General features: G+C 26.0%; 2 protein-coding genes across 2 annotated transcripts; one reads left to right on the top strand and one right to left on the bottom strand.

Moving 5' to 3' along the window:
* Nucleotides 1-317: 317 nt before the first annotated feature.
* LOC114130140 (histone H1-like) lies at nucleotides 318-1,257 on the bottom strand. Its single transcript, XM_027995046.2, has one exon. The coding sequence runs from the start codon at nucleotides 1,121-1,123 to the stop codon at nucleotides 407-409; it is 717 nt and encodes a 238-aa protein (XP_027850847.1). The 5' UTR covers nucleotides 1,124-1,257; the 3' UTR covers nucleotides 318-406.
* Nucleotides 1,258-6,641: 5,384 nt separating this feature from the next.
* Nucleotides 6,642-9,392, top strand: LOC114130144 (alpha-tocopherol transfer protein-like). The gene is made up of 6 exons (XM_027995049.2): nucleotides 6,642-6,840; nucleotides 7,996-8,152; nucleotides 8,221-8,473; nucleotides 8,540-8,650; nucleotides 8,764-8,872; nucleotides 8,984-9,392. The coding sequence occupies exons 1-6, from the start codon at nucleotides 6,726-6,728 to the stop codon at nucleotides 9,133-9,135; spliced, it is 897 nt and encodes a 298-aa protein (XP_027850850.1). The 5' UTR covers nucleotides 6,642-6,725; the 3' UTR covers nucleotides 9,136-9,392.
* Nucleotides 9,393-11,671: the final 2,279 nt, after the last annotated feature.

Below are 11,671 nucleotides of genomic sequence, written 5' to 3'. Positions count from 1 at the left end.
TTTTCAATGTTATAATATAATATGAACATGACTAATTAGTCTACCTTAAACAATGATCTAAGAGGGTGCTTATCTTTGTCATTACCGGACAGTTTAATTTCTTCTTGATCATGTATTTATGTATGATAGATAATGATTAATGACTGATTATAATATTATAGTACCTTGAATGTAATTAAAAAATAAAAAGAACATAAGGAGTAAATACAAAAAACTGAAAATATAAATTGCAATAAAATAAAATAATTGGATTTAGGGCTTATTGATACTTGCATTAGATATGCCGAGTTCTGAAAAATAGAGGTAAAGAAAAATGATTTGATGGTCCTGATAAGGACCTTTTTAAAAATTGTTACATTCAATATTTTTTACATTATAATAGGTAGGTATAATTAACTAACTTGGTCTATTTCTTTTTGGGTGCTGCTTTTTTTACTGGAGTCTTTTTCACCACAACTTTTGAAGTTTTTGATTTTATGGCCGCTGATCCTACCTTTTTTGGTTTAGTTGGAGAATTCTTGGTAACTACCTTCTTCACTGTTTTGGATTTCGGTTTGACAACAGACGTTGTTACTTTTTTAGATTTCTTAGCATTCAATTTTGTTCCCTCGATAGAATTTCGCTTGCCAGACGTCGCTGTCTTAACAGCTGTTGTTTTTTTTGCATCCGGTTTCTTCTTAGTTACAGCAGGGACGGCGACAATTACTGCTTTCTTTTTCTTCACGGCGGGTTTTTTCACTTGAATCGGCAGTTTGAAGTTACCCAAGGCACCGGAGCCTTTCGTCTGAATCAAATTGCCCTTCGCGACGGCCGTTTTCAAATACTTACAGATGAATGGCGAAAACTTGGTCAAATTCACTTGATAATTTGAGGCCAAGTATTTCTTGATAGATTGCAGAGTGGAACCTTTTTTATCATTCAAAGTTTTAATAGCCGTGGTCACCATAACAGCAGTAGACGGATGTGCCAGGGTGGGCTTCTGGACGGTGACGGCCACTTCTTTCTTTTTAACAGGTGACTTAGGCAAAGTGGTCGGTGAGGAAGCAAGTGAGGAAGCAGGTGAGGAAGCAGGTGATGAAGTTGGTGAAGCGTTGGTGGACACCGAATCTTCAGATTCCGTCATGTTTACTGGTAAATATTATATAATGAAAAAAAACAATCAAAAAGTAAACAACAAACAATTAATATTAATAAATGAAAAATAATAATTAACAATAAATCATTAAGAACTAGAATAAATAAGGTGTTCTAGGACTTGTTAATGCCGAATATAAAGCATTCGCCGTACCGATTAGTAAACGAATACCAATTGAAATCATATGATTGGTTGTAAATACCTATTAATTATTATGTTCGTCTTCGATTCGCTTACTCGACAACGAAATGCTGTAAAAATCGAAATCAACGTTTTCATAAAACTGACGATACCTATCAAGATTTCGAAAACAACGACATTGTGTGTCGGGAAGTTGTACTGTTCACTGTGCAAACTATTATTTCATTACGACTGTGGCCTTTGGTACTTGTCTTATCTATTTAAACTAAGATCAAAATATTGAGCAAAAAATCAAAGGACGAACATAATCTGCACAATATATTATTAAAGACATAGTAGTTATTCACGATCCGCGATGATACATCAATATCCAACCAAACAGTGATATTCTGAATTCGAGCTGTACCAGCTGTTAATCGTTTTTTGAACGGTCTCTGTTATCGGTGATCATGGAGATCAATTTTTCTAATGTCGATTTTCTACCCAAAACGATTCTATATTGTATGAAACTGTGTATTATCGCTATTATCATTTATTTTCTCAGTTTAAGTTTAGTAAGTTATGTACCACGTAGAACGTATCTGTAATATTATAGTATATAGGTATTGTATATTTTATTTAATATTATGCTGAATATTATTTACATTTTCAAAATTATTAACATACCATTGATAACAAATAGAATCATTTAATTAATTTGATTATGGCAATGTTTCTCACTTTTATTTCGTCTATTAGTTTATAATCATAAATATTAAAAATTAATAATTTATGCTGAATTCAAACATATTTTATTTTGATTTGATACATGTCACATCTTCTCATATAATATGTATAGTAATTAATATAGTATATTGTATTGGCAAACTGTGCACTTAAAAATTATAGATTAATTGTACTACTCAGATATTAATTCAGTATACGTATGATTGGTGGTGTTCGTGATATTTTCAATAAAAGCAGCTGAATATTCCCTGTCCATCTTATGAAGTCGAATTTCGATGGTGGACAGGAGCGTATACTAAATAATATAATGAATTTCATATTGTAAGTTTTTAAATATTTTATTAATAGGTATGTGCATATTTTGTATTATTATGTAATATTCACATACCTATAAAGACATTGACAATAACCATTTTTAACAAACATTTCATTCATTTGTAATTAATATTGTAATAGATAACTAAATAGTAATTAAATAACTAATTAGTCATAAATAAAATTAAATATTAGATAGCAAATAATTTTGACATCAAAATACAGTCTGGTACTATAGTAATCTGTTATGCAATAACTACTCCTTCTTATTCCGTTTCCTATGCATTTATTCAATACCTTTCTATTTTGGGAAATTAATTAAAACTGTGTTTTGTCAAATATTTTCAATTATTTACATAAGAATGTACGCCTTCTTATAATTTATTATACACATATTTATACCTTAAAAACACATGATTAAAATTATTGCCTATACTAAACTCCTTAAAAACGGTCAATATCACATTGATAAGTATAATATAATTATTTATATCTAGTTTCTAGTAATAATTTAGTAATAAATTTGAATTTGTGAATAAGGAATTGAAAGGAGTTAATAAATTACTTGTACACTTGAAAAAAAATGATGTACTTCAATTTTTTAATAAGTACGATTCATACGAGTAAACTGTATAATTATAACTTAAAAAAGCCCATGATACTGTGAAAAAATGTAATTATACAATAGCCGTAGGTATATGTCTGATTCGAATTTTACATGACCTTGGTACAGTAATAAAAATATGTCAATAAGTATAGAGGACTTTTAATGATAATGGTACCACTAGTGCACAGTACACTAATATGCACTGAGATAGATAAGAATATAAGATGTACCGGAGCGTGGACTCGGCGGTGAAAACGAGCTGTCGCGTTTGATCATAAACTTCTATATATTATACAGAGATCTGTGCGTTTGACGTTACCCCCACCATCGAAGAGCAAAACATTTCATTTTTACACAGGAAAATATGATTGAATTGTAAATAATGATTTAGTTTCATTCATAATCGCTGAAATATTTGCTCAAATGTCAATATAAGTAAATTATATATTTCATACTACTAAAAAGTAAAAAGTTAATAAACCATCAGCTGCCACTACATAACAAAATTAAAAATATAGGTAGGTAATGATCAGCAAGAATACAATATTGGTGGTATTTATTAATTCAGTCCCCTGCCATTTGAAATTATAATTTTGTGAAGATTATACTTAAAATTTTGAATTATAATAATCATTATGGTTTTAATGTATTCATTAATTTCTATTTTTTGATAAAATAATAAGATACTGCCACCTTGTCGATTAAATGTATTTAACAGTCTTATATCAGTTATAGTAACTAGTTGACCCGACAAAAATTGTCTTAAATAATATGTAATTTTATATTAGACTAAAATGTTTATTAATTTTTGTTTATTTATAACCGAGAGCAACCATTTATAAACAAAAATGTCCATTGTAAATCTCAAAATCCCTGCTTTTAACAGTTCTCCAGAGAAGTTTAATGATATACACATGCACAGAAGAAATACATAATATGTAAATACAATTGTTTTGTACTTTTGTATAAATAATAAATATTCTATACTGTTATTAAATGTGTGTTATTTTTTTCTTTTTTAATTACAATAAATTTATCTATAGGTTTTCATACGTCCATCGTATGTAAAAATGAAATGTTTTGCCCTTCGATGATGGAGAAAGCGGGATTCGAGACGGCTCGTTTTTTGTATCATTGTAAGAATAGCGAGTCCTCACTCCAGTATATCATCTTGTCTATCTCAGTGCTAATATAAAATTAATTTTGATAAATTATTGTAGAATTAATAAAAATCCAGGATTTTGTAACTTGATAAAAATATTTAGGTATATGTTTGAGTGTGTATGTGTGTGTGTGTAATATCCTATCTTTATATTTTGTCTTAATCATAATGTATAAGTTATAACTTATTCTTATCCTCAATAACTAACAATTATTATATATTTTAAATTTAAAAAAGATATAATGGCTTAAGCACACATTATTACAATATTTTATAAGTATATATCCGGGAGGAAGTTATGTGAAGCGGTCCCCTCCCAGTTGTCGGTTCAAAATTGAAAAAAAAAAGTATTATAATATTATATAATATTTTAAACATTAGCTACGTACCTTTATCTGAATCCTATAGTAATAAATGTAGATTATACTTTGATTTCTGAAATTAAATTAAATATAATATAATTTATTCTACATATTTTATATTAAAATTAAATTTATACATTTATGTATACATAAAGCTAAATATTTCTTATAGCACTATTAATTATTTATTATTTCAAATAATTGTTATACTTACTTTTTTTTAAAATGTCATTGTTGAAATTTTTTTATTTTTATATTCTTCTATTGCATTTGTTGTATTTATTAATCGTTTTAGATTTTGAAGATGAACGAAGTGATGAATGTATTGATTTTACAATGATGTGTGTTGCATGACTTGTCGAAATAGTGATTCAATTTCAAACTTCGGGGGTGGTTTCCGATGGCAAAATGAATATCCTTGGTGCATTATAAAGGTCAAAACTCAAAAGTAAACATTTTCCAACATTTTTCAAAAAACTCGAGAAAACAAAAAAAAAGTGGAAAAAACTGGAATTTTTACGCAAAACCAGTTTTTGACCAAATCGATTTTTTATATGGTTGTAACTCAAAAACTAATCACTGTAAATACTTGAAATTTTCACCAAATATTTTTTGAGCTATTTATAGACAACTGCAGATTTTTCTGAGAATTTTTTTTTTGAAGTGTCGATAAAAAATTTTTAGATGATCAAAAAAACTTGAAAATGTTATACAAGATTCTTTATGAGTTGTTCTTATTTGAGTTAAAAAAAAAAAACCAAAAATCGTTTGACATAATTTTTTTTATAAGCGCTTATAGATCAAATTTTTACGAAATAAGTCAAAATCACGATTTTTTCGTGTTTATATTTAAGGTTAAAAAGTTTAACCTTAAGTTTTCCTTCAAATAGCTATAGTGAAAACTAAAAACTTCATTTTAGGAAAAATGGTATGTGCGTTCGAATTTTAAATTTTTACGAAATTGCGTAACAATAACGATTTATCCTCAAACGATTTCAAATATTTGTTATTATTCAAAAAGTATAATTCGTAGATATTTGAAAATTTCACCAGTTATTTGGATTGGCATTTTCTCTACATGATTTAATTTGTGAAATATTTCGCTTATTTTTTTTATGCTATTTATAGATATTTGAAATGTTCGTTTTTGTTTATTTTATTTTTATAAATATCAATAAAATTTGTTTAGCCTATAATCAAAATACTTGAAAGTTTAATACAAAGTTCCTCATAAGTTAGTCTTATAGTGATTCAAAAATCATAATAATACATAGGCACATTTTTTTTTATTAACATCTGAAGTTTAAATATTGACAAAAATTCGTCAAAATCATGAATATTTGCAAATTTTTTTGTAGGTATAATTTATAAAAATGTTTGTAGATATAAGTAGCTAAGAGTTGAAAATTTAATACAAGATTTTCATAAGTTCGGCTTACAATAGTTATAAAAGAACTTAAATTTTGGTGTATTTAGGCCGATTAAAACATAAGCCCCCTTTTATGCCTACTTTATTAGAACCACTAGAAATTATATCCTAGGCTGACAAATCATCTCCGTTCAGAATCGTTGTTCGCATTTAATTTAAATTATTAATGTAAATAGATTAATTTAAATTTGAAAAAAAATTAAATTTTAAATTACCGCAATGTCCATAGTCTTTATATATTCAAACTCATTATCATGAAACTATTATCCTTAAAAGTTTAGTACATACATATATAATTAAATAACTCAAAAATTATTTGTTTAAATTTTAATTCTGATACTAACCAACGTCAACATTTTCAAAAAATTAATCCACTAAAAAAATTAATGTAGAAAAGAATATTTTCATTTGAAGATTAGAAAATTGTATCTCCTCAAGACACTTTCTTTATAGTAACATGAAATATCACAAGAATTTTATACCCTTATAAGTATAATATTTAAGAATTAAAAAAATTTCAAAAATCAGAATTTAAATAACTGCATTATTGAAGAAAAAAGAGGTGACCATGCTTGGTGAATCACGCTATACTTTTTATAAAAGTTAGATTATAGACTATTTCCCTGTATTTATAATAATAGTATATTATAATGTTACAAGCAATGGAACTTTCAAGGCTTTTCCGCGTATTCAATTGTAAATAATATTTATTGTTGTCTGTAATTACTGTCCACCATGTTTAATATATAACGAAAATGTAATTGAAAAATATTTCAGTTCTATTGTAGTATTGTATACATTTTTAGAAGTTTTGGTATAGTATCTACTAAAGCAGTAATTCTGTAAAAATGAATTTTTTTAACGTTCCAGATGAATTTAAAAAAAACCCAGAACTCAATGAAGATGATTTAAATCATCTCAGAGAATGGATATCCAAACAACCACACCTTCCACTCGTTACTGGCAAGTACCTACTTAATTTATTTTAAAGTAACATAAAAAATATACCTACATAGATGTATAAAATGTATTATGTATTTATATAGGTAGTTGACAAGAATAATGTTATTAATTTAAATTAAGAAACATAGTTTATAATATAAGTTATAACACTAAAAACATTTTATTTTTTTCTTTGATTCGAAAATTATATGTAAAAAGCTTAATGATGTATTCTACATATGCGTTTTTTAACCTAAAGGCTAAAGCACAATAGTATAGTGTCATTGATGATAAAAATGTTCAATAGTCATCTGTCATTATTAATGCTTAAAATATTTAATAGCTATGTATTATTAATAATTATTATTAGTAACTCAAAGTCTTTAACTGATTACTGATTAGTGGTTTGCATAATTGCATGGCTCAATTTTGAAATTTGCACAAAGCATAAACAATTTAGAAGACTTGGATAGTATTTAAACAAAACGTTTATTAAGCCTCTATGATAAAGATTCAGTACCTATATATTATTTACGTTTCATGAGTGCTATTAATTTATTTATTCAATGTTGAAATATGCAAGTTGAGATATGCAGTGTGTCACTGTGACACTAGTATTAATTATTATATTTATTATAATATTATTCTATTTATTCTCATTATTTCATAGTTTAAATATTCCAAAAATTATACAACTGTATTTATAGTTCTTCATTTAGTTGGAAACATGAAAGCTGGTTATATAAACCTATAAATACGTATCAGAATTTAAAGATAACCTTAGAAGAGTGAAATTAATTTCCTACTATTAAATATTTTATACATTTCAGTTTTAAAAATATAAAAACTCTTTTATGCACATGAGCGCATCTGTAGCTTTTAAATGTAAAATATCTATACCACAAGAATTATCTTGTACAGCTTAGGTGAGCAATGCGAGACAAGTGTGATGTTAACACTATAATACAGTTGATGTTAGATGCCCACTTTTATTTATTAAAAGACTTTTATAACTATAGGCTATAGTTATTGCATATACTGTGTTAATGACTTAATGTTATTTACACGTATTAAAAAATATCTTTGCAGTTTTATCTAATTTTAATTGTGTAACTTATACATTTTAATTTTTAAATAGTTTTTGATTAATTTATAATATATAAAATAAAATTACAGACGAACTTTTAGTGCTATTTTTTCATAGCTGTTTTTATCGGTTGGAACCGACTAAAGTAACTATTGAGTCGTATTTCACTCTTCGCACTCACTCACCCGAATTATTCACAAAGCGAGATACCGATGAAAAATCTGTGTTGGAAGCATTTAAGACCATGTAAAAAAAAACTAAATATAAATTAAAAAATAAAATGATTGTTTACTCAGAAGTATATTACTCCTTAGGTCGTTTTGTGCATTGCCGGGATCAACTCCAGATGGTTGCAAAGTTATATTTGTATACGCTAAACGAGTAGAGGCAGAATTGTTTGTTTTAGCTGATTTCATTAAAGCACTAAGTATGGTGATCGATATGTTGCTAATGACTTCAGGAACGTTCAACGGACTTATAATTATTTATGACATGAAAGGTTTTAGTCTTAGTCATGTCGGTCGTCTTGGTATCAATATGATGAAAAAATACGTGTATTTCTTGCAAGTATGGCAATATTAGAAGAATTGTTTAGTATCTTTATTAGCTACTTATTAAAAATGTTAATTTTAGGATGGACTGCCAGCTCGTCTAAAAGCTATCCATACAATAAATACAGCTCCATTTATTGATATGATAACTAGTATGACCAAACCTTTTATGAAAAAAGAATTATCTGAAAAAGTAATTTAACTATTTTTTTATATATATTATATTAATTATTTACAATATTCAATGTTTTAATATAAAAATTATATTTTACAATACATTTATATAATTATGTTATATTATTTCAGTTGTACTACCACTCGACTGCAGATCCCGAATCGATATTTGAATATATACCAAAAGAAATAATGCCAATTGAAATCGGAGGAAGTGGACAACCTCTAAAAAATATAAATGGTTTGTCAATAATTTATTGATTTTATAAAAATACATAACTTTTTAAGCATAATATATCAACAGTAGTCAGTAAGTTATTTTTTTACTAAATGATCTTTTGCATGAAATTAGATGATACATTTGAAAGAGTCAAAGATATGAGAAAATGGTTCTTAGAAGAAGAAAATTACAGAGTAGATGAACAAAAACGTCCGGGTAAACCAAAGACAGAAAGTGACTATTTTGGCGTTGAAGGTTCTTTTAAGACTTTGAATTTGGATTGAAATCAATTGTTTTTGTTTTGGGATACAAATTATACTTATAAAGTAAAAATGGAATATTAATTCAAATTATAAAAGTTTTAGTTTTTAGCAGTTGTACACAAAATAATAGGATACATTAAAATATTAATAATATTATACATTTTATAGCTGTAGACTATAGTAATTATTTATATTGATTCATCATAAATATATAGGTATTCAGATTATTTCTTTTATCACTAAAGTAGTACATTTAAAATGCATGTAACTATACTATAATTTATAAAAATAATTGTTTATAGTTTTCGTTCATTTATTATTTTTTTGTTGTTTATTCATTGCAATGTAGGTGTATCTATTTGTTTAATTTTTGTACTATTGAAATTTAATAACCAACTATAACAAAATATCAATTAGTACAAATAAAATTAAAAATTGCTTTATTCATTCTTGAATTTTACAATATTTTTATATTTTTATCCCATATTATATTGTTATTTATTATTGGTAAAGTTTTTGTTATATACTTATATTATTGTGTATAAAATTCAATACCAAAATCACAGTAGAAACTTATCACGTTTTATAAAATATAAATAATAATAAATTACTTTATTCATTTATTAGTAGGTAAAACTAAATAATATTATTATTATATAACTATGGTTAGTATAGTATACCTAAGAGGTACCTAATAAGTAATAACTAATAACTAATAAGTAATAGGTAAACGAATTTACAACAATTAATAGGTAACTCTACACTATATTATTATAATACGTTACCTATTATATCTCATACCGCGAAATATCTATAATAGCTATCCTAGTAAATTGAATATTATTATATTATTAAATCTCACACAACAGGGTACGTATAGGTACTGCATTAACAAGAAATATATAGATACCAACGTAGGTTAATTTATCTTATATAATATATTATGTTCATTCTCTATCAAGTATTTTTGAATAATAAACGGAAATGTTTATCTCGACCGACCTTGCAGATATAAATGTGTTGCGTTTTAAATATTTCTAAAAATAATTGAGATTTTAATCTATAACTTTATTAGATTTGTATATTATAATAAACTAACAACAAGTTATTTAATAAAATGTTTTACACGTTACATTTTCCGGCTTTTGTATATTATGCACTATGTTCTACTATAATATACCTACTCATGTAGTCATGTAAGTGTGTATATAATATTAAGATTGCTGGGTTTTTATATAAATTAAATCAAACATTAAAGAAGTGAATTTTTTATTTAATGTGAAATGAATAACATATAATCCCACGTATTTATGATCTATCTATATTTCTTAACTAAAATAATAGTAATAAAAATCTGTTAACAGTATTTTGTTTTTGTTAACTTTAAATTATTGTTTATTACAATACATACATAATATCTTAGAAAATTAATACATGTATATAAATTGAATGTAGTTATTATTTATTATAAATGCGCGAAGGTTAAAAATCAAATTAAATGCAATAATAATGTGTCACATTAACTGGTTGCGCCTGGTGGCTGGTACACTAATCCTAAAATAGTCGTTGTTTGGTTACCGGACAAATCCACACGCACCATATATGGTCAATGTAGGTAGATTTTTCACTCACCAAGACCTCTTTGGCTTCTGACCGGTCGTTTCTTAAATAAATCCCTTGACTCATATTATTATTTTAACATGTATTTAATATTCTCAACCGCCGATCGTTTGTTGGACATTTATAGGAACGAAACCGATAAAATACAATTATTGTGAACTGCAATTACAATTCAATCGCTTAATTGGATCGACGAGTAGATATTTTGGAAATTTTAATGAACACTTGGTGGCTTCAAAACCACTGTCGATATCTCATTTACCTAAAAACAGATTTGGCAAATCGGACAGTGACTTTGGAATAGTATCAACAACAAAAATAACTTTTCAATGTCGAGGTATAAGCTAAAGTATTTAAAAACGAAAAGTGTTCAAAGTTACTTGAACTCATACCTTAAAAATCACTGTCAACTATAATTACTATTTACTGTATGCCTCATTTAAACGAAAAAAATATAAGAATACCAAACAATTTAGTATGCCGAGACGATTCAATTAATATCGTCCCTACTAAACTATTTTTGTGTTTGAAGTTGATTTTTTATTATAATATAGGTACATTTCATACAGATATTAATAAATAAATCATATTTGTATAACTTATGAACTGAAAAAAAATAGCAATATCCTCATTAAATCGTGTAAGCGTTTTCGTATAATATGTATTTATATTGTGTCTAAATAGTAAACAGTTCAACTAAATACAGCTTACAAAATTATATTTTAACACAATTACAATATAGCCATATATTTAATATATAGGTATTATCATTATGTATAGGTATTCGTAATTTATTGAGAGTTATTACTAATCGTGAACCATTCTATGAAAGCTCTTATTGTATCTTAAAATATAATTATTTTTTTTTTATTCAAAAAAAAAAAAAAAACATTTACATTTACCTATTTAACTTGATCTGTATTATTAAATTTAAATA

This window comes from Aphis gossypii, chromosome 1, assembly GCF_020184175.1.
Source record: "Aphis gossypii isolate Hap1 chromosome 1, ASM2018417v2, whole genome shotgun sequence".
Lineage (NCBI taxonomy): Eukaryota > Metazoa > Arthropoda > Insecta > Hemiptera > Aphididae > Aphis > Aphis gossypii.
Note: the sequence above shows the minus strand (reverse complement) of the source record. Positions and strands in the feature narration are given on the sequence as shown.

Coding starts and splice junctions, on each gene's coding strand:
- LOC114130144 (XM_027995049.2), top strand. CDS start 6,726: ATGAATTTTTTTAACGTTCCAGATGAATTTAAAAAAAACCCAGAACTC. Junction 6,841..7,995: donor ACACCTTCCACTCGTTACTG/GCAAGTACCTAC, acceptor ATAAAATTACAG/ACGAACTTTTAGTGCTATTT. Junction 8,651..8,763: donor AAAAAGAATTATCTGAAAAA/GTAATTTAACTA, acceptor ATATTATTTCAG/TTGTACTACCACTCGACTGC.
- LOC114130140 (XM_027995046.2), bottom strand. CDS start 1,123: ATGACGGAATCTGAAGATTCGGTGTCCACCAACGCTTCACCAACTTCA.